This window comes from Capra hircus, chromosome 21 (genome assembly GCF_001704415.2).
Source record: "Capra hircus breed San Clemente chromosome 21, ASM170441v1, whole genome shotgun sequence".
NCBI lineage: Eukaryota > Metazoa > Chordata > Mammalia > Artiodactyla > Bovidae > Capra > Capra hircus.
In genome coordinates this window covers 22434334-22459694 of record NC_030828.1, presented here as the reverse complement: position 1 = coordinate 22459694, position 25361 = coordinate 22434334, and the positions used below count along the sequence as shown (strand labels likewise).

General features: G+C 47.2%; 1 protein-coding gene across 2 annotated transcripts in view; it reads left to right on the top strand.

Annotated features, from left to right (window-relative positions):
* HOMER2 (homer scaffolding protein 2) overlaps positions 1 to 25361 on the top strand; it is a 126177-nt gene that overhangs the window by 73279 nt on the left and 27537 nt on the right. For both annotated transcript variants that reach the window (XM_013972981.2, XM_018066348.1), the window contains exons 2-3: positions 15617 to 15773; positions 23292 to 23423. In XM_013972981.2, the coding sequence (XP_013828435.1) occupies positions 23322 to 23423 (102 nt within the window). In that variant the 5' untranslated portion in view covers positions 15617 to 15773; positions 23292 to 23321. The remainder of the gene's footprint in view (positions 1 to 15616; positions 15774 to 23291; positions 23424 to 25361) is intronic.

Below are 25361 nucleotides of genomic sequence, written 5' to 3'. Positions count from 1 at the left end.
CACACCCCATTAGTAGAGTAAAGAGACAGATGCGTTCCACTCTAGCAGGCTGGATATTTTTTTAATCTTTTTTTGTTATCGTGGTAAAATGTACACAACATGATGTACCATCTTGACCACTTTTAAGTGTGCGCTTCACTGGCGTTGAGTGCTTTCACATTGTTGTGCAGCCATCACCGCGTCCATCTCCGGAACTTTGTCAGCAGAGAAATGGGTTTTCTTTGTTTCTCAGTCTGTACAATTTGACACTGGAAAGCTTCTCACTGTTTTAGCTGACAGTTCTGTTTTTACTGAGAAGGTGCAGCTTGTGGTCAAGTGCTGTGGACACTGGGTGTCTCTGCGCTGCAGTCCTCCGCATGGTCAGAGCTGCCTGAGGCTCCGGACAGCTCCCTCCGTGAAGCTCCGCACCCCCAGCCTTGGTACTGGCCGGCTTCGCTGCCCCCTCTTGCCCAGCTTACCCACCTCTGCTCCACCTGCCTTTTCAGTTCCCTGCATTTGCAGTTTTCTCTCCCATGCCTTTGAGCTGTTCTTCAAGGTTGCCCTTTCCTGCCTCATCCACCTTAGGCCCTCTCCATCAATACTTCCGAGGAGCTGTTCCCAGTGAATTTAAGGTTCTTGCCTCATCTCAAAATAATTTGGAGACAAAGCGATAGTAATAATTGGATTTATTTAGAGAGAAACACATTCCACAGGCAGAGTGTGGGCCATCTCAAAAGGCAAGAGGCCCTGAAATATGGCACAGTTAGCTTTTATGGGCAGGATCATTTCATAGGCTAATGCGTGGGAGGATTATTTTGGAGAAGAGGTGAGGATTTCTAGGGATTGGGCCAGTGCCCGTGTTTTGGCCTTTGATGGCTGGGCTCAGAACTGTCATGGCGCTGGTGGGCGTGCCAGCTAGCTTGTGCTGGTGTGTTGGGGTGCGCGTGGTGGGGCTCGGGGCCCACTGAAAATTGACTCTTCTGCCATCTTGGATCCAGTTGGTCCTCGCCAGTCTTTGCCACGTGCTGCGGCCATCTCATTCCTTTAAAGATTGTGCCCGGCCATCTTCCCTCCCATTTCAGCAGCACCCTCTGCTGCTGTTGTTGGAAAATATACAGAACGTAAGTTTAGCACTTGAACCCCTTCTAAGCATTCTAACAATTCATCAGCATGTAGGCCATTCCCCGTGCCGTGTACCTGTCACTGCCGCCCGTCTCCAGAACTTTTTCATTCACCCAAACAGAGGCTCTGAGAGCGGTAACGCTCATTCTCTCCTGCCCTCAGCCCCTGGAAATCACCATTCTACTCTCAGTCTCTGCCTTTGATGGTTTGATTCCTACATGTGGAATCATACAGTATTTATCCTTTAGTGTCTGACTTATTTCACTTAGCATCATAATTTTCAGGGTTCCTCTGTATTGTAGTATATGTCAAAATTCCATTCCTTTTAATGTCTGAATAGTACATTCCATGGTATGTGTGTAACACATTCAGTTTATCCATTCACCTGTTGGTGGACATTGGAGTTGTTTCTGTCTTTTGGCCCCTGTGCATAATGCTGCTATGAAGATTAATGGATAAGTATTTATTTGAGCCTTGAATTTCAGTTCTTTGGGGGGTATATACCTAAAAATGGAATAGCCAGATCATACAGTAATTGTGTTTAACTTTTTGAGTAACTGCCAAACTGCTTTCCACAGTCCCAGTACCGTTTTTGAGTAAGTGACCAAAAGAGGTAGCACGCAAGTCTCCACAGGCTGAGGGACTCTACCTTGCAGGGAGCCTGGACTTAGGAGTCCAGAGAAAAGGGTCCAAGCAGAGTGGGATGAGAACCATTTCCTAAGACATGCAGAGCTTCGCTGTGTGATCACTGTCCACCTGTCGTGTTAATAGTTTAGTCTTCTAAGCAGTGGCTTCTGCAGCTTTAAGGTAGGTAGCCAGAGAGAGGGCTGCTGTTTGGGTGAAACCACAGAAGCAAGAACAGTGACCGAGACAAGGTGGGCAGGAAGGTGGGTTCCTTGGGCTGTCAGTACCAGGTCAGGCTCCCCATCTCTACCAGCAGGCACCATTGGCCAGGAGAGGCCAGGGGGCTTCCAGCTGCATGCGAGAAATTTTGGAAGGATCTAGTGATCTCTTCTTGTAGCTCAAGCCTCTATGAGATGGTCACGGTGGCCTGGAAGCAAAGTAAGAACTGTGGACATGCTCCTGAGGCACCGGGCACTTCTGTAACCACCTCTCCCCCAGCCACAAGGGTGCTGAGCTTCAGCTCTGCCCAGGCCACTCCGCACATGTGGAGCATGGCAGAGCCCCATAGAGCATCTTCCTAGTCTTTGAAATATGGCCCGCCCACCATCTGCAGGTTTGCTTGTATCTCTCAAGGTTGCCTTCTGTAAAAAAAAAAAAAAAACCATTTGCTTTGGTATTTACTGAACTCCTTTCTTGCCCCTTTCTAAACCCCCATTTTCTGTGTTTTTAGTATTTCTGAAAGCATTAAAAAAATCCTCCTGTTAGTAAAAGACCCCAAGAGGGAATTCCCTGGTGGTCCAAGTGGTTAAGACTCTGGGCTTCCACTGCAGGGGGGCATGGGTTCAATCCCTCACTGGGGAACTAAGATCCTGCAGGCTGCATGGTGCGATTGATCAATCAATCAATTGATCGATAGAAAGAAAGAAAGAAAAGAGACGGTAGCATAGGCAGCCTAGCATGAGGTGGGTTCCTCCCTGGGACAGCAGTGACCCAGGAAAAACAATGGAGGCCTAGAGTGGGCACGCATTCTGTCTGCCTGGGGAGTAGGTCACCTTCAGTCTGGTGCGCCACTGTTCCCCTGGAGATATGCTAAGTATCCATTGCCCTCCATTGCATGCCCACTGGGAGGGCTGTAATAAAAAGACAGTAACAGATACTGGCAAGGATGCAGCACATTGGAACACTCATCCAGCACTGGTGAGGGGACAGAATGGTGCAGCCTCTTTGGAAATAAGCCTGGCAGTTCCTCAAAAAGTTACACATAGAGTCACCATATGACCATATGACTATTCCACGCCTAGGTATAAACTCCAAGAGCCAAGAAAACATGTCCACATAAATCTAGTACACAGATAGTCGTAGCAGCATTATTTATAACAGCCAAAAGATGGATACAGTACAAATGTCCATCAGCTGATGAATGGAGAGGCAGAATGTAGTGTATCCATGCAGTGGACTAATAGCTCAGCCACAGAAAGGAATGAAGTACTGATACATGCTACATCATGGATAAACCTTGAATACCTTGTGCTCAGTGAAAAAAGCCAGACACACAGAAAGCCACATATTGTGATTCTGTGTATATGAAATGTCTAGAACAGGCAGATCCATGGAGATGGAAGGTAGATTGGGGTTGCCTGGGGCTAAAGGAGGGAGGAATGGGAGTGATTGCTAATGAGGATGGGGTTTAGGGGAGATGAAAATGCTCTGAAATTAAATAGTGGTGATGGCTGTACAATTCTCTGAATAAACTAAAAACCATAGAACTGTACACTTCAAAAATAATTTATTTGGCTGCATCAGGTCTTAGTTGTGTCATGCAGGATCTAGTTCCCTGACCAGAGATTGAACCCAGATCCCCTACATTGGGAGCACGGAGTCCTAACCAGGGAAGTCCCTGAACTGTACAGGACGAGTTTTATGTTGTCTGATTTATAGCTCAATAAAAATAATTTGAAGATATCCATAAAATAAAAATTTTTCCAGTTCTGTGTTTGTGTGTGTGTGTGCGTGTGCCGAATCTGGCAACTCTATCCTTGCCACCTACTTGTTGTAGAGAACGTTTTATTGTAGTACACACATGAAATATCTACTAGTCTGAGAGACAGGCTGATAGTGTAGATGAATACAACGCAAATGCTCTTTTGAGGTATGTCTGCACCTTTGGTTTTGTATTTTACACTTTTGCCGTTGACTTGGCAAGTTAGCAGCCTATTGACACCGTGTGATTCTAATTTTAAACAAGAGATTCCTAGGAAAACAAAAAGAACTTTCCCCCCCTGAACCCAAATTCAGAGTGGTAAGGTGTATATTTAACCAGGGTTGGCTTTCAGATGGTGCTAGTGGTAAAGAACGTGCCTGCCAGGGCAGGAAATGTAAGAGACTTGGGTTTGACCCCTGGGTTGGGAAGAACCCCTGGAGAAGGAAATGGCAGCCCATTCCACTATTCTTGCCTGGAGAATCCCATGGACAGAGGAGTTTGGCAGGCTACAGGCCATGGAGTCACACAGTCAGACATGACTAAAGTGACTTAGCACACACGCAGGGCTTCTAGAACTGGTACCAGGATCCCTGTTGCTGCTGCCTGGGGAACCCGAAAGAAAAAAAGTGAACTACAAAACCAGTTTGCCATAGTACTCTTTGCCAGGAGAGGAAAAAACAAGTCCCAGGAGGAAATGAACCCTGAATGTTCATTGGAAGGACTGATGCTGAAGCTCCAATACTTTGGCCACCTGATGCGAAGAGCCGACAGTGGAAAAAACCCAGATGCAGGGAAAGGACAAGGGCAGGAGGAGAAGAGGGTGACAGAGGATTAGATAGTTAGTTAGATAGCATCACGGACTCCGATGGGCATGAATCTGAGCAAGCTCCCAGAGATGGTGAAGGACACAGGAGCCTGGTGTGCTGCAGTCAAGGGGGTCACAAAGAGTTAGACACGACTATTGACTAAACAACAATAACAAAGGCTTATAAACAAACTTTTTAAGCTATGAAAAAATTTTGTTAATTATGAAAGTGCACGGGTATTCTTTTTGAAGATTCTTTTCTGTTTAATTTGCTGATGATAACAGAGAGAGTGCTAGTTCTCTTCGGTGGTATGGAGCTGTCTAAGGTGGAGAAGGGGATTATCTTCCCCACAGTGATGTCTCACACCTGTAATTAACATATCACAATATTCCTTTAACAGGCTGCTATTACTAACAAAAAAGTGCTTTGCAGACATTATCACATTTAATCTGAGAGCAGACCGGGCTTCTGTTAAGGTCAAGGGAAGTGACTTGACCAAGGTCATACAGGTGATCAGGTCCTCCTTGGGTGCATGTACTGTTCCTAAACCGATTTTCCCCTATTCTTAATGAAGAGAAGCAGCCCTCCTCCTCTTCAGCTGTGTCTCTGACAGGTAGACAGAGCCATGAAAGGAACTAGAATTAAAACCAAACCCATAAAAAGGAGCAGATTTGAGTAGTGAGGTGGGTGACCCTAGATCCTAGATCCTATTACGCAGAGTGAAGTAAGTCAGAAAGAAGAAAACAAATATCATATATTATACATACAGAATCTAGAATCTAGAAAGATAGTACTGAAGAACTTATTTTCAGGGCAGGAATAGAGACACAGGCGTAGAGCATGGTCTTGTGGACGCAGAGGGGGAAGGAGATGGGGGGGCAAATTGAAAGAGTAGTGCTGGTATATATACACTATCATGTGTAAAATAGATAGCTAGTGGGAAATTGCTGTATAGCACAGGGGGCTCAGCCCGGTGCTCTGTGAGGACCTAGAGGTGTGGGATGGGGTAGGGTGAGTGGGAGGACAGTCCAAGAGGCAGGGGTCATATGTATCTGTTCTGTTCAGTCACTCAGTTGTGTCCGACTCTTTGCGACCCCATGAATCGCAGTGCGCCAAGCCTCCCTGTCCATCACCAACTCCTGGAGTTCACTCAGACTCACGTCCATCGAGTCAGTGATGCCATCCAGCCATCTCATCCTCGGTCGTCCCCTTCTTCTGCCCTCAATCACTCCCAGCATCAAAGTCTTTTCCAATGAGTCAACTCTTCGCATGAGGTGGCCAAAGTACATAGAGCTGATTCACATTGTTGTACAGCAGAAACCAATTGTACAGCAATTATACTCCAATTAAAAACATACCATTAAAGAAAAAGAAAACCCAAACCCTGTTATGTTCTTGACACGAAATGGGCACTGTCAAGTCATTTCAGTATATATTTCAGATGTCCATCACTCTGTTTTCCTTTCCTGATAAAGGTTGGACGGTTATGTGGTGGGCTTTCAGGATGATATGGAACCAAGTGGATTTTTGCAAAACTTAGGCAGCCTGAAGGACCCTGCTCCAATGCTTTTCCCTGCTCCCCTCCTGTTTCCCTGCCTGGTCCTTCATCTCTGAGGAGGGCTTCTCTTCCTGCCCCTGTCCTGGGTGCCTCTCAGCTGGGTGGTCCATTTTCTCCTCTCTCCCTGGGGACTCTCCCTGAGTGGTCTCATTTACCTGTGATTATTTTTTTTAATGTATTTATATGTTTGGCTGCTCCAGGTCTTTAGTTGTGACACATGTAGGATCTTCGGTCTTCCTTGTGGCATGCAGGATCTAGTTGTGGCATGCGGGATCTAGTTCCCCTACCAGGGATCAAACCCAGGGCCCCCTGCATTGGGAGCACGGAGTCTTAGCCACTGGACCACCAGGGAAGTCCCCCACCCCTGATTTTTATTCAGCTATTGCAGTGGGTTTCCCAGTCTAGTCTCCTAACCTTGCAGTCACTCCAAGTAGGGGTCCCAGTTGCCTTCTCACATCTCTTCTAGATGGTTCATAAACAAGGTCCACTGTTCAGGACTCATATTTCCTCTCAACTGCCCAAGCCAGAAAACATGGTTCTTTTTTCTCTCTTATCCTTTTCCACACTTGATCTTACTAACGAACAAACAAAAACAGCTTTACTGAGCTATAACTCATACACCATACAATTTACTTATATGAAATATACAATTCATTGTTTTTTACCCTATATTCAGAGCTTGTACAATCATCAAAACCATCTCACTCTAGAACATTTTTTCCTCCTCCAAGAAACCCAGAACGTATTATTATCAGTCACTCCCCATTCTCCCCACTTTATGTTTACTATAGATGAATACAAAAGCCCTCCACACTTAAAACTGAAAACATTATTTGTTCAGTCCTGTAAGAAAATAATATCTGCTTAGTATTAGGAATGATGTTGATGAGTCATGTCTTCAAAACAGACATGGCGTGAAGTCTTCTGTATTTTGCTTTCATCTAGTGTAACAGGAATACCTCCACGCACAGACATGTTATAGCATAAGGAACAACGCCGACTGCTTTTTGGGCAGTGTTTTGCACTCTTTTGAATTAGCTGTCCCAGGAATCATTAATCATTATGGCTTGGCGGCTCGCCACCTGGCTTTTTAGAAATCATCCCTTGGATGTTTTCTGATTCTTGGCTTTGGGGGTTCACAGCACGTGAATCATAAAACTCTACTTTGAGGACTCCGATCTTTCACCATAGATTCCAGGGGAGTGAGTTCTTTAGTGTAACTGTTCAATATGCTGCATATAGACTACATCACAAATATATGTTGAAATCCTAAAAATAAGATGCCTTCCGCATGTTGGTGCAGTGGCTGCTTTGTAAGTGCAGGTCACACATGTGTATGGGGCTCAAAAGACAGGTGTTGGTGATTCCTCTGAAGCCTTGGGTAGAGAACACAATCTCTAAACGATGATATCTCATAATTGTGAGAACAACTATCCAAGTGCATTTAATATTTTTCCTACATATATATTTCTTGGAATGTATTTGGAAGAGAAAATAGCTTTGACATAAATTGGCCATGGAGCACAGTTGGAGACAGTGGCCCCTAAGAGAAAAACCGATTTAAAGAAATCCAAAGAGTGGGTCATTCAGTGTTCCCCTGGCTTCAGCCCACCCTCAAGGCCTTGTCTCTTGCCTCCCCTTCCTGTATCCCTGAGTGGCGCTTGCCAGTCTCTGAGCACACCTGTCACGTCTGCAGAGTCATTTCCCCCTCACATGCTAAACCCCAATGATTTCCTGGGTTCTGGGCTGGGTTAGAGGCGGGGTTTGGAAGAGGGAGAGGGGTTTCTGTGCAGGAGTAGCAGGGTGCCATTTGAACACAAGATGGGATTGCAGTGTTTCTGTTTTTTTTGCTTTAAGTATTTATTTGTTTGACTTTGCTGGATCTTAGTTGTGGCATATGGGGTCTAGTTCCCCAACCAGGGATCAAACTGGGCCCCCTGCATTGGGAGGGCAGAGTCTTTTGTGTGTGTGCTTGTATGAGTGTGTGATTCTAAGGTCTTTATTTATTGTACAGTGTATTGTGATAGTTGACATTTTAAATAAAAAATATCTTGAGAACTGGGTCTTTTTAAAAAAAAAAAAAACTGGAGGATAATTACAATGTAGTGTTAGTTTCTGCTGTATAACACCGTGAATCAGCCATGTATACGTGTCCCTTCCGCTTAGGCCGCCCTCCCGCCCCTGCCCCATCCTACCCCTTGAGATCGTCTCAGAACGCTGAGCTGAGCTCCCTGTGCCGTGCAGCAGCTTCCTGCTAGCTGCCTGTCGTACACATGGCGGTGTGTGCACCTCAGCGCTACTCTCTCAGTTGTCTCTCCCTATCCTTTCCCCACTGTGTCCGAAAGACCGTCCTCTAAGTCTGCGTCCCTGTTCCTGGGGAGGGTGGAGTCTTAGCTGCTGGAATACCAGGGAAGTCCTGGTATTGCAGTGTTGCTGATGAGTTTTGTTTTATTTTCTCCCTTGATCCTGTCCTTGGTCTCATCCTCCCATCTTATGTTTACCTATCCAGCATCCTTCAGAGAAGCCCCAGCCACCTACCCCCATGCAGATGTTCGCCTTCCATCATAGATTTGCTTTTCTGAGATTCTGCCTCTCCCCCCGTCCCCACGACTGGGATCCTCTCCCGGTGCTCTGGGCCCAGCACCTCTGTGGGACGGTGCAGAGCCTTTCCCAGAGCACACGGTAACAGACCTGTGGGCCCTCAGCCTGTGAACCAGCCCTCGAGCTCTGTCAGACCCACATCACAGGAGACCCGCAGGAGGACGTGGGCTGAGAGCTCCTGAGAAACTGTCAGACCCTCTCCCGTAGAGCTAGCATCGTCATGGAAGCCTGTGAGCTTCCATCAGGATGCTTGCCTCATTCTGTTCCCTGATGTAAATGTGACCCGAAAAGGGGATCCCCAGTCAGTGGAGTAGGAAGTCTGTGACAAACGTGACTTATGTGATAGCTCTCATTTATCAGGTTTGTTAATCTGGGCAGTTTGGGGGCAGGTGGAAATCCCTTTAACAGAATGGGTCTGCCGTGACCCACTTGAAGGGGCTGAGACCGGGCAAGGAGACGGATTCTGGCTAAGGTGCAAGTTTTCTCCAGGGAGGTGCCATTCTGTTGTTCTAAGAGGGTTAAGGGAATGATTTCCGTGTCCCCACTGATGGATAGTACTGCCTGCATTGTGTACTTAATTCCCTGCCCTTCTGTTTCTAGATTCTGTCTGTTCCATTAGTCTGTCTGTTATTTACTCATACCTCTTTTTTCATTTGCTGGACCCATATCATAATATATTTCAATATCTGGCTAAATTATGGCTAAACCTCCTCATTGTTCTTCATCTTCAGAATTTTCTTGGCTATCCTCTCATATTAAGTCTTCCACATGAATAACTCTGTCTAGTTCTAAAAATAATTCTGTTGATACTGGCATTTTTAAGATGTATATATAATTTAGCGGTAATTGACATCTTCATATTGACCTTCCCCTGTAAGAACATGATGTCTTACTTATTAAGGTTTTCTTTTGTTTACCTGAGAAGTTATCTTTATTTTTTCTGAACAGATCTGGCTTCTTAAATAGATTCCTAGAAATTGGATCTTTTTTACTGCTACTGTAAATGGAATCTTTTATTTATTTTTATTTTTTGGCCATACTGTTCAGCATGTGGGATCCTAGTTCCCTGACCAGGGATGGAGCCTGCACTCCCTGCATTGGAAGGTGAATTCTTAACTCCTGGACCACCAGGGAAGTCCTAAATGGGATCTTTTAAAATCTATTATAATGTCTATCTGGAAAGGCTATTGATTTTATTTTTCTTTGGTAATTTTTTACTTAGTCACCTTACTGGATTTTATTATTCACAGTCACTTTTTCAGTTGATTTTTTTGGGTGTTCCAGATGTGTGATCCTATTATCTGCAAATAATGATAACTTTATTATGGGGATTTTGTATGAAAGTAGAATTACAAGATACTCGTCAGTTTGGTAGGTTCTTTTTATGAAAGAATGTGCTAGAACCTTTTGTTCATTATTTCCTTTTTCTACCAGATCTTTTTCCTAGGCTTGGGGCCTTGACCCTGCCAGCAAGGGCCTGTTGGCCTAGATGTAGATCGAGGGTGGAGAGCTTGGTGAGCCACCTTCTGTTCCCACATGCCAGGTGCTCAGTCCAGGGCCTGTATCTTCAGAGCACGAGTTAGATGTCTCACAGTGCTGTGGTGGGGACTTCCCTGGTTATCTAGTGGTTAAGAATCTGCCTGCCAAGGCAGGGGAAACAGATTCACATCCCTGGTCCCGTAAGATCCCACATGCTGCTGAACAACTGAAGCCCGTGCACCAGAACTACCGAGCCCCAACAAGAAAAGTCACCACAGTGAGAAGCCTACACACTGTCACAAAGAGTAGCCCCTGCCCGCCCCAACTAGAGAAAGCCAGCACAGCAATGAAGGCCGCGCACAACCAAAAATTAATTTTTTTAAGTTAGAAAAAAAATTTTTTTTAATATAAAATATGCTGTAGTGGGACTCAAAGTACTAGTGGAAGTCCAGTCAAAGGGGAGGATGCTTTAGCCCCAGTGAAGGGCACGCGCATGGTCCTGTGAAAATGCAGGTGCTTTGGTTTGGAGGTGCTAGCAGAAAGCACAGAGCCTGTCTGGTGAGGGGGCATGGCCAGGTGCTCAGCACCCATGGATCACTCTGATGCTTCTGGAGCTGGTCCTGTGGGGCACAGAGCCAGGGAGAGTCCTCGAAGCTGGGTGGACAGTGCCACACCCATCGAGGTTGGGGCCGAACACTTCTCTTGGAGCTGTGTGAATGATGTGCGCAAGGATCTAAGACCCAAGGAAGATAAACTAATGAGGGCATCCTAGGAGACTTTGGAGCATGTTTAAAGGGCTGTAAGATGATGACTGAATGGTTTGTTTTCATTCACATCAGAGAGAAGTCAGAATAATAAGGATCATGAGGTTTTACAAGTTCATATCAGGAAAAGCCTAGTGAGCACTGCATAGAGAGATTATAATAAAATATCACTTTACTTTTTTTTCCTGCAAAAAGTAGTCATGCCAGTTCTTTGCAGAATCATTTCACGTGGAGCCAGAAATCGTTCATTGCAGGAGTGGCCTTTCTGCTGAGCAGTTTTCATATTCCAAACATACATATGTTTTGCAGTGTCTAATTATTCTTGGGGACAATTACTGTCAGGTTCCCAAATGTGTTCAATGAGCAGCAATTGGTGTTTATTCAGCTCTAAAAAGACTGTGCAAGGGAACAGTAGGTTATATTGTCTGCCTAAAGGAACGGTTTGCCATCCGGAAACATCTGCTTTCTATTTAAAGCACTGAAGAAGGAATGGGAGTATATTTCAAATATACTCCCTAAGCATCAAACACCAAAGAAAGGAGAATAAAACTGGGTATGAAGGTAGTTTCTGTTCCTGATGTACACTCTTTGGCATTTCCCTGCTGGAAAGGAAAGGTGGCCTCCTGGCACGGACAGTTGTGTTTCCTTTGAGTTTTTCTATTTATACTGATCTGCACACTTATAGGAACTGACTTCTGTGTCCTAGTTCCAGCTCTTACTTTCTCCGGTAGGGCACGGTGCTCTTTCCGAGTCGGGGTCTGCTTTTCTGGATTTTTGTGGTGAGGTTTGCACTCTGATTTTGCCCATGAAGATGTAAAGGCTTGCTGTTCATGTTGCCTGAAATCATCCTGCAACTTCTCAATTGCATTCTTTTTCTTTTAAGTATTTATTTGACTTTGCTGGGTCTTAGTTGTGGCCTGTGGGGTCTAGTTCAGTGACCACGGATAAAACCCAGGTCGCCTGCAATAGGAACACAGTGTCTTAGCCACTCGACCTCCAGGGAAGTCCCTACCTTCACTTTTCTATGTAGTGAATTCCCCCATTCACAGCTCTGTCCAGAGGGTTGAATGAGAACATATACAACATATACCAGCTAAATATTAACTGACTTTCCTTTCCATCCTGTCTTTTTCTTCTTTTTCTTTAAATACCATTAGATTTTTTCTTGTACTTTTAAAAAAATATAACATTTATTTATTTGTCTGTGCCTGGTCTTAGTTGAGGCATGTGGGATCTAGCTCCCTGACCAGGGATGGAACCTGGGTCCCCTGCATTGGCAGCACAGAGTCTTAGCCACTGGACCACCAGGGAAGTCCCTAAATACCACTAGTTTTTTTAATTTTAGAAAAATAAAACAGAACTCCCCCAGAAGCCAAGGACTTGGTTATTCATGTAGAAATCCCAGTGCTGTGGGTAGTTTCCTGGGCTCAAAGCTGTGCCACACTGGCCCTGTCTAGCCCAGGTCCCCAGGCCTGAGATTGCAGGTCTTTGAAGAGCCGTGGCAACTCCTGTGGGGCCCACCCTCAGAATAGGGTCAGTGGGTCTCCCTGCAGCTCCTTTCCTGGGTCACCGTGCTCCCTCCACGCCGGAACAGCTGCTTCCCTGGCAGAGGCCTGATCATGGAGACCGGGCTGCAGACACCGAGGGTGTGGCCAGCTGAGCCCACCCACCGTGCTCTCCCGACATCCCTGCATCGCTGGTTGTGTGTTGTCATTGTTCAGTCACTCTCATAAGGTCACAGCTTGACCACCAGAGGCTGCCCTCTGTCCTGACCAGAGCACCTCTGCCTCTCCATGCCCCTCCCCCATCCTTTGTAACCAAAGATCCTGTTCTTGGCCCCTCTGTTGTCCTCTTCAAGCTGTGGGCGGGTGTTTCGGAGTTGTTTTTGTCATTCTGGAGGAGAGGTGCTGGCTGTAGTGGCGACTTCTTCCATTGCTTCTAGATCATCTGATAATGTCTAATGCGAGCTTCCTAAGGATAAAAATCACCTGGAGCTCTTGTTGAAATATAGAGCTGGGACTTCCCTGTTATCCAGCAGTTAAGAATCTGCCTTCCAGTGCAGGGAACGTGTGCTCACTCCCTGGTCCAGGAAGGTGCCACATGCCATGGGGCAACTAAGCCCATGCTCCGCCACAACCGCTCATCCCTGACTCTAGAGCCCGTGCTCCACAAGAGAAGAGTGAGAAGCCCATGCATGGAAACTGGAGAGTGGCCCCCGCGCGCTGCAACTCGAGAAAGCCCCCGTGCAGCAACAAAGACCCACAGCCCAACATTAATTAATTTAAAAGACAGAACTATGAAGGCCCCTTCCCTGCACAGCCAGGTTCCTATGGGACTAAGCTGGGGCCCAGGAACTCGTATTTTTAATGAGTGCCACAGCTAATTCCTATCAGAGACTTAGGAAACGCTAGTCTAAGGGTGCTAAATCCAAACCCAATCCATGTTCCCTAGTGTGGAGGACACAAGGGAAAGCCTGACCCCCCTCCCCTGGGAGGGCTCCTGCCTAACGGTGGGTCCCTGCCCACCTTGTTAGTGCTCTGTGCAAAGGAAGCAGAGATTTTAGCTTAATTCTCTTTTTTAAATTGAGGTATAATTGACATGTAACATTGTTAGTTTCAGTAGACACCAACGATTTGGTATTTGTATACCTTGCATAATTCGATCCTTTTAAAAAGATTTTCTATATTCCTGTCCTTTCAGTCGCTCCCTCCTCTTAAACATACAGAACTCCAGGTGAGCAAGTGTTTTCCTTTCTGGTGTTGTATGGTTAGCAAAACGTGGCACCGAGTGTACAGATGCAAGGCTTTCCCATGTGGATTGATTAGGCGGGCTGGTATTCACGGGCACACACATGCTCCCCAACGGCTGGTCCCCCTCTCAACAACAGATGCAGAACACTACAGTGAGAATATTCCTTTGTTTCCACAGCTGTCATCCTGTGGCCAGAAGCGTGTCAGTTTGGGACTGAGTGGGTGGGTGAACCTGGTCACCGTGGCAGGAAGACAAGCGTCCTTATGGTCCACATAAGGAGGCTCTTAACCTGCTCCTGGGACGTACAGGGGAAGGTTTCGGGGGGCTAGGAGTGCTGAGCTCGGTCCCTTCTGGAAAGCTGAACTCTAGAAACAGCTGCATTGAAGTAGCAGGAAGAGCGTGCCCTTGGCTTTTATTCATTCAGAGAAACAGTCATGAGGAAGTTTTCTGCATCGTCTACAGTCGCAGTTGATGGCTAATGCTGGTATTCACGGTGTTACTCAGTATCTCTTGCGTGGGGTGAAATGCCTCGTAAATTGCTTTTCTAGGATACAGTTTCTCTCTTAAGAAAGGGTTTCCTTTCCAATAATGAGCCATGTTTAGTCAGGATGGGTTCATAGACGACTTTCCCCAAAACCACTCCTTTCAGAAACCAGAGCACTTAAAATTCACTCTTTCCTTATGATTTTATCTTCTGTTTCCACTTGGGTGTCCCATTCTTTTATGTCATCTCTTTGAATTGTGAGGGTTAAAAAAATTAATTTTTCTAATTTTGATTTAATTTTTTGTCTCTCATAAGTGCTTACTAAATCGATAGCATTTTATGAATGAGAGGATTATTTTTACATCCTGGTGTGGTAGCTTCCCCCCACCCCCATTTTGTCTTATTTGGAAAGGATTTTCCAGCCAGTTAACCTGAATTACCTTTCTTCAAAAATAATTAAATTTTAAGAAATTATATTTTGCAATGGGTCTGTGATTTATTTTGTGCTACTTTGTGAAGCAGACACATTAAAATATGAAATGCAGTTAAATCCATTATAATTTTTATTCATCTGCCTTGTTAATGCTATTGTCAAGATCTAATTAATTCCTCACTTAATAGAAACATAGACACCATGCTAATTTGGTTAATAATCACATTAAGAGTTTACAGGCATGTGAGTGAAAAAACAACAATGCAGGGACAAGAATAGCAAAAGAGATTTGATGAATACTGCATAAAACCCAAAGATTTGTAAGTTGGAAATATAAAACTTTAAGGCTCAATTATGAATGAATGCATCATTCATAAAATGCTGCAAATATGAGAAGTATTTAGTAGAAATACAGTTGTTGCTTAGTTGCTAAGTAGTGTCCCCATAACTGTAGGGGACACAATTACATGGACTATAGCCCACCAGGCTCCTCTGTCCATGGGATTTCCCAAGCAAGAACACTGGAGTGGGCTGCCATTTGCCCCTCCAGGGTATCTTCCCCACCCAGGGATTGAACCTGCATCTCCTGCTTGGCAGATGGATTCTTTACCACTGAGCCCCCTGGGAAGCCCATAGAAATATAGTATGAAGTCACAAATGGCTTGCAAAATCTTAAAACTGTTGCAGAATCCATACCTGCCTATACATATGTTGCAAAGCCCTAAAAACTGCCAAGAGGATATCAGAAAAAGAACAGGACCCTTGACTGGGATGCAAAAACCCTGCACCAGGAGTTGCCTTTTAAGCAAATTGCTCATTAAGCCAATTGCCCCTCAGCCTCAGGGTGTTGGGTTTCAGTAACCACTCCTCAGGTGTCTGTTTTTTACCTCCTCTCTTCCCTTTTCTTGTTTTCATTGTTCTCATGCATATGTAACTTTCCCCATAAATGATTAAAATCTTAGGTGGCTTAGAAATCATAAATTATACCTGAAGCCATGTTCCATCAACTCACGGACCCGTCTCTCCTCTTGCAGAGAACAGCCCATCTTCACTACCCGAGCGCATGTCTTCCAGATCGACCCCAACACCAAGAAGAACTGGGTGCCTGCAAGCAAGCAGGCTGTCACTGTCTCCTACTTCTACGATGTCACAAGAAACAGCTATCGGATCATCAGTGTGGATGGAGCGAAGGTACCATTTCACCGGCTCATTTGAACCTTCCCAGTCACTTATTTTTCATCAAAAGCAATATGATACATTTTTAAGGTTCACTTACTGTATGTCCTACAAACATATCCAACTCTTTGCGACCCCATGGACTGTAGCCGCCAGGCTCCTTTGCCCGTGAGATTCTCCAGGCAAGAATACTGGAGTGGGTAGCCATTCCCTTCTCCAGTAATATGTCTTGCAAACAGATTGTACCTTCTTTTCTCCCCCTGTGCTGTACAGCAGGTTCTGTATTTTATACACAGTAATATATGCGTGTCAATCCCGATCTCCCAATTCATGCCACCCCACTTTTCCCCTCTTGGTGTCCATACATTTCTCTACCTGTGTCTCTATTTCTGCCCTGCAATTAAGTTCATCTGTACCACTTTTCTAGATTCCACATATATGCATTGATATACGATATTTGTTTTTCTCTTTCTGACTTACTTCATTCTGTATGACATTTAAAAGAATAGATTTCCTTGTTTGCACATTGTCTTCGTAAGTAGCATTTTAATGCCATCTTGATAATTATACCAAGGACCTATAATGTCCTTAATCTCTCCCATTATGGTTAGATACTGAAGTAGCTTTCAGTTTTTTCACTATTGTAGATAATGAGCATCTTTATGAAACAGATAACCCTTGTTTGTTCATCGTGCTTATTGCTTTTTTAAATAAATAAAGAATTTGGCTGCTCCTGGTCTTAGTTTCTGCATGTGAACTCTTCATTGCAGCCGTGGGATCTAGTTCCCTGACCAGGGATCAAACCCAAGCTCCCTGTATTGGGAGCATGGAGCCTTAGCCCCTGGACCACCACAGAAGTCCCATGCCTGTTACTTTCTTTTGGATAATTCCTTAGAACAGATTCCTGGAAGTAATGTTATAGGTCAAGATATTAATACTTTATGGCTCTTGATGAATATTGCCAAGTGGCTTTCCAAAGAGTTCTCTCCTCCAGCATGTATGAGAATGCCAGCCTTAGGTGTTAGATCTTGTTTGGTTTTGGTGTTATTAGCTATGGGAGTTGAATTTTATTCAGTGGTTTTAGAGTATTTCTTGAAATATTTTTTTCCTGGTGTTTTCATTATTCTGCTGTCTTCCTCAATATTTTAAAAGATATTTATTTATTTCACTGCACCAGGTCTTAGTTGCGACATTTAGGTTCTAGTTCCCTGACAGTGATTGAGCCCAAGTCTCTTATGTTGGGAGCTCAGAGTCTTAGCCACTGGGCCCCCAGGGAAATCCCTTCCTCAGTATTTTGCCTCATTATTATGGGAGCAGAATAAAGAAGGGTTATCAATAGACATATCACCAAGTTTACAAAAGAAAAAAGCTAGACTCGATGCTTCATAATTTCTTCTGTGTCTTTGATCTGTGTTCATCCTGATGGACATTTTCACATGGATTATCTGCTGTCACCAGAAATTCAGTGTATCTGAAGCTGAATACCCTTATTTGTCCTCTAAACCACCTCTCCATTTTCATTTCCCAGTCATTTGTTGCCAGAAAATAGTTTTTAAAAGAAAGCAAATGGAAAAGCACAGGGTCAGTTCCCTTTTAGCTGATCACATGGAAGGCAGTCTCACGTTTATGCCTCGTTCTAGATTTCAAGGCCATGACTCTTGTCCCGGTGCAGTCTTGCTCAGACTGTTGCAGTAGCCTTCTGACTGGCCTCTTGCCTACAGTGTGTCTGGTCAGTGCTCCTAGGCATTTGGAAGCAGGGGAGTTTTGGGTGCAGGCTGCTTGGCAGAATGGGGCCTGGCTGTGGGCTCCTCCCTCCATGAGCCCCACGACCACGGAGCAGGAGGCACAGGAAGCCTCCACTGAGGATCCCTCAGGAACGGTGTGAGAGCTCGTGGTGCCCTGGATCTTCTGATGAGGCTCCCGTCTTCAGGCCAATTCTCCCTTCAGCTTAAGTTCTCTAAAGTCCTCCTTTGTACTCTCAGCACCACTGAGGTTGCAGATAGAGGAGCTTGGCCTCGCCGTCCTCTCTCTTCCTTCAGGTTGCCACAGCCCTTACTCCTATTTTATGGCTCAAGTCAAAGACAGGCAGTGACTGGCTAAGTTCACGCTGCTGTTGAGGCTTGACAGACTGCTGCCTGTGCCCAGGTCCTCAGATACCAGCTCCCAGCTCTCTGAGTTAGGGCACACTTCCCACTGCAAGCTGGGTAATCAGGTGTGGCAGGGATCCGGTGAGCACTCAGGGAGTGTGCAAGTGCCTGGCGCATAGTAGGTAGGCACCTTGTGTCTGAGGATTGAGTATCTGGAACGTGCTTTTGTTTTTTTTCCTTCCTCTGGGAAGCATGGTGATAATGCCGTTGTGTTACCGCTTTCCTTCTCTGTGCTTTTGGACTGGAATCTCCTAGACTCTTGCCAGGATGTTCTGCTCAGGGTGGTGAGTCAAGCTGTCTTGCTTTCTTTTATCTGTAGATCCTGTCAGTTCATCCTCCATCCCTTGAGATGGGTTTGCACTTTTGTCAGCTGAGTTATCCAAGGATAGAGTGGGCTTAAATACAGATCAAATGACTTTCCTAGAGAAAGTGTTTCAGTCCTATTAGCTGGGCTCTGAGTAATGTGTCAGCGTGTCAGCCACTGCAGCACACAGCTCTGCAGTTCCTGAAGCTGAGACAGTGGTGGGGTCAGAGCCAGAGGAGCCAGCTCTGAGCAATCGGATAGGTGGAGGGCCCCCACTACAGAACAGAGTTAGTTCAAGTTCAGTGTGGGGCCTCCATCAAGTTAGGAGTCACTTAAAAAGTGGGAAAGGGGGCACTTCCCTCATGGTCCAGTGGCTAAGATGCTGCACTCAGCACTTCTGAGTTCAATCCCTGGTCATGGAACTAACGAAGATCCCTTCTTCGTGTGCCCCAATGAAGATCTAAGATCTCGAGTGCCACAGCTAAGACCCAGTGCAGCCAAAAAGAAAGTGAGAATGGGGACCTCAGGCTGTGAGTTGCCCCTGGCATCCAGCACTGGAGCCCAAGGATCTCCAGCCACCCCTCCTATGATGCCCGGCCACCTGGAGTTCCAGGGGCCCACCTAGAGCTTCTGCCTAAGCAGCAGGGCAGATACACTGTGACTGGGCCTTGTTCTGCAAAAGGGAGTGTCCTGTGATGGAGCAGAAGGCCCAGGTAGTGGGAGGGGCTGGCTTTAGTTGTTCAGTGACTGTGAATGGCACTTGGGGCTGAGGGCAGGGGACGAGTGTCCTGTCCTGAGAGCTGGAGCACAGGATACCAGACAGGGATGCCCAGGCCGCCTCAGCCCTGCCGGACCTTTCCTGGAGCTGCTTGGCCAGTTCTAGGTCAGCTCCTGTACCTCCAGCTGCTCCACACATCAGGTGAGACACGGAGAAGGACCCCAGCATGGCGATGGCCACCACCCAGTCTTCTGCACCTTCCTCCTCCCACCTGCGGCTAAATTCCTTAGCTCCACAGCCCCAGCCTCCACCCTGCCCCAGTGATCCAGATGGATCTCCTTTCTTCCCGGGGACTGGAGCCAGGCACGGTATGCTGACCTGAGCCAGGGTCGTGCCACTCTTGTCCACTGCCCCTCTGCATCCCACCCCTGCTTCCAGCTCCCCATCTCTGTGTCCCACCACGTCGGGACAACTCCGCTTTGTTTTCGGCCTTTGCTTCCAAGTGTTGTCTGAACTGAGATGACAGATGGTCAGGTGCTTTGCGCCTCGGGGGCTGTGCCTTGGCCCACGGGCTGCAGCTCTGCCCTTGGGCCTCCTGTCCTGCCTCTCTCTCCTGGCCTGGCCATATCAGGTTTTGTGCTTGATGCCGCTGGGCCAGCTGTCCCTCCGCTGCCGCAGCTGGAGGGGAAGCCTGCTCCGCCCCTCCCAGATGAAGGAGTGCATTTGCTTCAGGGACAGGCTGCCGGTGTGAACAGGACTCGGAGGTTGTGGTGAGCAAAGGACACAGCCGTGGAGCCCACCATGGGCACCCCACGGAGCAGGGCTCCCCGTGAAGGGAGGAGGTGCAGCAGCAGCTGTCACAGCTGTCCGCAGCAGGCGCAGTGGCCCCTCTGCCTTGTCCCAGCACTTGCCGTGCTCTCCTTGGGGAAGGCTGCCAGGAGGCCCCCTCCTTCCCCTGAGAGCCATGAGTGCTGCTTATCATAGGAGAAACCTGTGCTCAGACCTGTGTCTCCTCTTTCCTGAAACACTAAGGTGCTTGCTTCTTCCAGGGAGAGTATTTCACACCTCAGTCGCAGCTGCCCCTCAAGGCTATATTGGTGGGAATACATAGCTCCAGCGCTGCCTGGGGGCTCTGTGGATCCATTTCTGGGGAGGGAGGGCTGCCAGGAGACTGTGCTCTTGGAGGACCAGGCCTGGCTTGCCTGTGGGGTCCCAGCACCAAGCTAGCATGGGCGACGCCATAGATGTGGACGGCGGATGGGGTCAGGCCTGCAGGAGGTGTGCCATGTCCACAGGCCAAGAGGAGGGTCACCACCAAGACGGAGCCAGGATGGAAGCCTCAGCACATCACCCCAGGTCAGCCCTGCGCATAGACAGAGGGGAGCCATGTGAGGCTACCTCCCACCTCCCAGCTTCCCGGAGCACTGATACCAGTTGTCATATCACCCACAGCCACAACCAACAGCTGTGTGAGTGATGGCGAGTTTCTGCCCAGAACTGCCAACTCCATTACGGAGGAACTCCGTTCCCAGAGCATTTGTTAATTGAGCCATCGCAGCGCTTGATTTCATTGTGCTGCTGGCACTCTTTGCAGACAGCGTTAATCACTGCCATCCTTATGAGAAATTGCCTGCACCCATGGACAGGATCTGCCTGGAGCAGGTGTTTCTCCCAGGGGCTCTGGATGGCTCTCCTGCCCTTGGTTCTCAGTTATTTATAGGATTACAGAAGCCTGTATCGAAAGAGACCGTAGAGGTCATCCAGTCTAGAAATATTTAGCAGCACCTGCTGTGTTCTGCCTGATCACCAAGGTTCAGAAGATACAAGCCCTGAAACCCTGACTTGTTTGGTGTTTTCTTCTAGGAATGGAAATTGCTTTCAAGGACACAGTCAGGGTCCCCTTCTCCACCCATTATTATGATTGTTGCTGTTGTTGTTCAGTCACTAAGTCGTGTCCGACTCTTTGCAACCCCAGGGACCACAGCATGCCAGGCTCCCCTGCCTTTCACTATCTCCCAGAGTTTGCTCAAGCGCATGCCCATTGAGTCAGTGGTGCCATCCAACCATCTCATCCCCTGTCACTCCCTTTTCCTCTTGCCCTCAATCTCTCCCAGCATCGGGGTCTTTTCCAATGAGTTCACTCTTCACATCAGCTCGCCAAAGTATTGGAGCCTCCACTTCAGCATCAGTCCTTCCAATGAATATTCAGAGTTGATTTCCTATAGGATTGACTTGTTTGATTTTCTTGCAGTCCAAAGGACTCTCAAGAGTCCTCTCCAGCACCACAATTCAAAAGCATCAATTCCTGGGTGCTCAGCCTTCTTTATGGTCCAACTCTCACATTATAGCTTCCTCTTTTGAATCAATATAGACCACTTTCAATTAAAGGAGCAAACATAGGAAATGTTCTCAGCACATAGTAGGATTTCAGTGAATGTTGGTTTCTTTTCTTCCCTGACTTTTTTAAAATAAAAAAGAATAAAAGCACCTATTGATAGGATTTCCCTGGTGGTCCAGTGGTTAAGACTCTACGTTTCTAATGTAGGGGGCATGGGTTCGATCCCTGGTTAGGGAACTAAGACCCCACATGCCATACACCATGGCCAACATATTTTTTAAAAATGTTTTTTAAAATAGTCTATTAATACCTTTTCTGGAAGCAGGCACAAGGTCTTTTGATTGCTGTAAGTCATTCCCAGCCTCTTGTGGAAAATTTCTATGTCCTTCCAGCTTCTCTCTCCTTGGATTGAGGAAAACTTACCTTGAAAAGGAATCCAGGGGACCTGCCTCACATTTTGCGACAAGCAGCCTCCTCTGAAGTCTGGAGCCAGACGGGAGACTAGAGGCACTTAGCTTTTTGCTTCTCCCAAGTGCCTCTTAATGGCATGTGTTCTGTGCATTTTCTGAGAAGTTGATTTCAGGGCTCTGCAGGAATTGAGTCTTTCCCAAGGAGTCTCTTTTTCTCCTCCATGGAAGTTTCAGAGAGAATTCGCAGAAAAAGAAAGGAGTAGGCATAGGGGTCAGGAGTCTACATTAAAGGTTGTGCTTTAATCTTTTTTTTTTTTTTTCCTGTTTTGGCCACACTGCAAGGCGTGTGGAATCGTCTTGTTTCCTTGACCAGGGATTGAACCCCGATTGCCTGCAGTGAAAGTGCAGAGCCTTAGCCACTGGACCACCTGGGAAGTCCCAAGGCCAGGACTCTTGACTCCTTCCTCTTTGCTCCTTTGGCCAGCAGGATCCCAGCACACGGTGCACGTTCAGTGAGTGCTTGCTGAGTGAGTGAAAGCACCGCGTGCTGGATCATCTTTTCACCTCCGCATTCATCCTCTACTCTTCTTCACTCCGCTCTGGTCCCCGGGGGGCTGCCCTGCTGATGACACTGGAGGGCTTGCGGGGCCACTGGCTTCTGCTTGGCTCTGGTGGGTGGTGGGAAATCAGAATGGCAGAGTTGAGGGCATTTGTCCTGTGGACTTCCTCTCCTGGGGGCTCACCATGTGCTGGTGCGGCCCTCCGCAGGAGGTCACCTCTCTCGTTAACACAGCCTGTGCTCCGTGACTGTCTCCTTCCATGTCCCACAGCCTCTTCACTCCCTCATCCTTTATTTTTTTAATTGATTTATTTTTAATTTGGGGAATGCACTGCGAAGCATGTGGGATATTGGTTCCCTGACCAGGATGGAACCCACGCCCCCTACAGTGTGGAAGCATGGAGTCTTTACCACCGGACCACCAGGAAATTCCCACACCTCCTCATCCTTTAAAGCCAAAGGGCAGCAGCAACAGCTAGCCCCAGGTCCCTGCACTGTCCTCGCAGTCTCCATGCACCCAGCTCACACCTGCCTGATTAATCTGTCAATCAACTCTCCACCAATTATCCCAATCAGAGTGTACCTTTACTTTCCTGTGGGAAGGCAGCAAGCCCCCACTGCTGATGAAGATTTTAAATGATTTGAGATGGTCCTCAGGGCTCCAGGCACTTAGAAAGGTGAGCAGCTCGGTTCTTCAGAGGATTTGTGACACGGCTAGCCATTAAGGACAATCGGATGCACAACAGCTTTGGGATAATAAATAGCAGTTCTGGAAACTATTCTCTCCTTAGGAGAGACTCTCTCCCACTGATAACTTGTGAAATCTTATTTTAGGCCAACTGCCTGTTTTTAAGTCTCTAAAATTGCCCCTTATCATGGTGGTATGTGTATGACTCAGTGTGGGATGAGCCAGAAGAGAAAGAACTCAGGACCACATGTAACAGTGGGGGAGGTAGGCTTTACATACGAGCTTTGCCAACAGAGGGTGTTTTTAAGGACTCCCTTGGGTGTCTAATTCGATGTTTCAGCGTCGACTCTTTGGGCTGTTTCGCTGCAGGTGATCATCAACAGCACAATCACGCCCAACATGACTTTCACCAAAACGTCACAGAAGTTCGGGCAGTGGGCGGACAGCAGAGCCAACACGGTGTTTGGTTTGGGGTTTTCCTCGGAGCAGCAGCTGACAAAGGTAATCAGATGGTCTTCCCCACGGCACCACGAGTGCCGCTGTCTGACGCGTAGTCACCTGTCAAGGGATCCGGCACTGCCGCTGGATCCGACGCAAGCCTCTCCCCTTGTGGCACTGCAGGGCTGCCAGACCAGATGACGTTTTAGAAATCACCAGGTTCCTTAAAAATGGAGATGTAGTTTGGAGAGGGAAAACATCTCTAAAAATGCTGCATCCCAGCCTCAGGACTAGCCTTGCCTGGTGTCCACAACTCCCCACCACCCCAGCTCCCTGCACCCAGCCAGCAAGCTCAGTGACGCTATGGTTGGAGCCTTCAGAGAAAGAGAGCAAGGTGATGCTCAGTAAGAGTTTTGAAAGGTTTCTGCTCCCAATTTCCAACATGCATGCAGGTGGCGGGGGTGTTTCCCACAACACCAACAGTTCTGAGACCCCTGTGGGTGTCCTGCAATGCACCTCAATTCTGACACTGTTTACCTGGAAGTAGTGTCTGCTCCCACAGGTGTAGGACTCAGTCCTACAAGATCCTCCCCACTGCAGACTCCCAGCTGTCCCCTGTGTTTCTGACCGACCGGCTATAGATCAGGGCTTCCAGTGACCCCCCTCCTAAGGTTTAATTTGCTAGAGCTTCTTATAGGGATTCCCTTATAGCTCAGTCAGTAAAGAATCTGCCTGCAATGTGGGAGACTCAGGTTCGATTCCTGGGTGGGTAAAATCCCCTGGAGAAGGAAATAGTAACGCACTCCAGTACTCTTGCCTGGAGAATCCAATGAACAGAGGAGTGTGGCGGGCTACAGTCCATGGGTCACAAGAGTCAGACACAGATTAGCAACTAAACCAGCACCAGCCCCAGAGCTGCTTATAGAACTCAGAGAAGTGGTTTACTTACTAGGTTACCAGTTTTTAAAAGGGTGTATGCCAGGAACAGCTGGTTGAAAGAGATGTTCAGGGCAAGGTGCGGGGAAAGGACGGAGCTTCCACACCCTCTCTGAAATGTGCCCCTCTCCCCATATCTGTCCGTGTTCACCCACCCGGAAGCTCTCCAAACCCCATCATTTGGAGTTTTATGGAAGCTTTATTAACTAGTCGTGATTGATTACATCATCCACCTTTGGTGGTTGGTTCAGCCTCCAACCCTCTCCCCTCCCCAGAGGGACTAAAAGTCCCCACCCCCACCTCCATTCATGATTGGTCCCCCTGGCAAACAGCCCCCATCCTTAGGTCCTTTCCAGAAGTCACCTCATTGACATAAACCCGGTTTTGATGGAAAGGGGCTTGTTCTAAATCACAAGATACCCATTTCACCCCTATGGCTCTGAACTCAGAACTGAGGAAAAGAGACCAAATATGACAAAAGATGCTCTCACTGCCCAGGAGCTATGAGTCAGGAACCGTGGAGGAAGACCAATATGTGTATGTCTTATAAGTCACAATGTCACAGCTTCTTAACCTGAAGTCCCCACAACCCTTCAAATGTCACCCAATGTTCTGTGGGTGTGTTGCTGTTTTTTCTAGGGAAAGGGTTCATAGCTTTGCTTTGATGGCCCAAGGGGTCTGGGGCACTGACTATGGATGGTTAGAAGGGTGTTGAGGAGCCGAGCAGGCTGACCACAAACAGAACAGTGAGGACTCAGGGAACAAGCTGACCACGTCTAAGAGGCCTCCCCTAGCCAATTGAAGGGCCAGCAGCTTGTTTTAGGAGAACAGGTTTTCCTGTAGGATGGGGGAGAGCCCTGTGTAGGTGTCGAGAATGTGCCGGTTAAGAGCAAGACTGCCTAGGGACTTCCCTGGTGGTCCAGTCGTTAGGACTCCATGCTTCCACTTCAAGGGACACAGGTTCTATCCCTGACCAGGGAACCAGGATTCCACATGCTGCAATATGGCCAAAAAACAACAAAGCAAAACAAAAAGCAAGACTGCTTAGTTTGTGTGACACAAGAA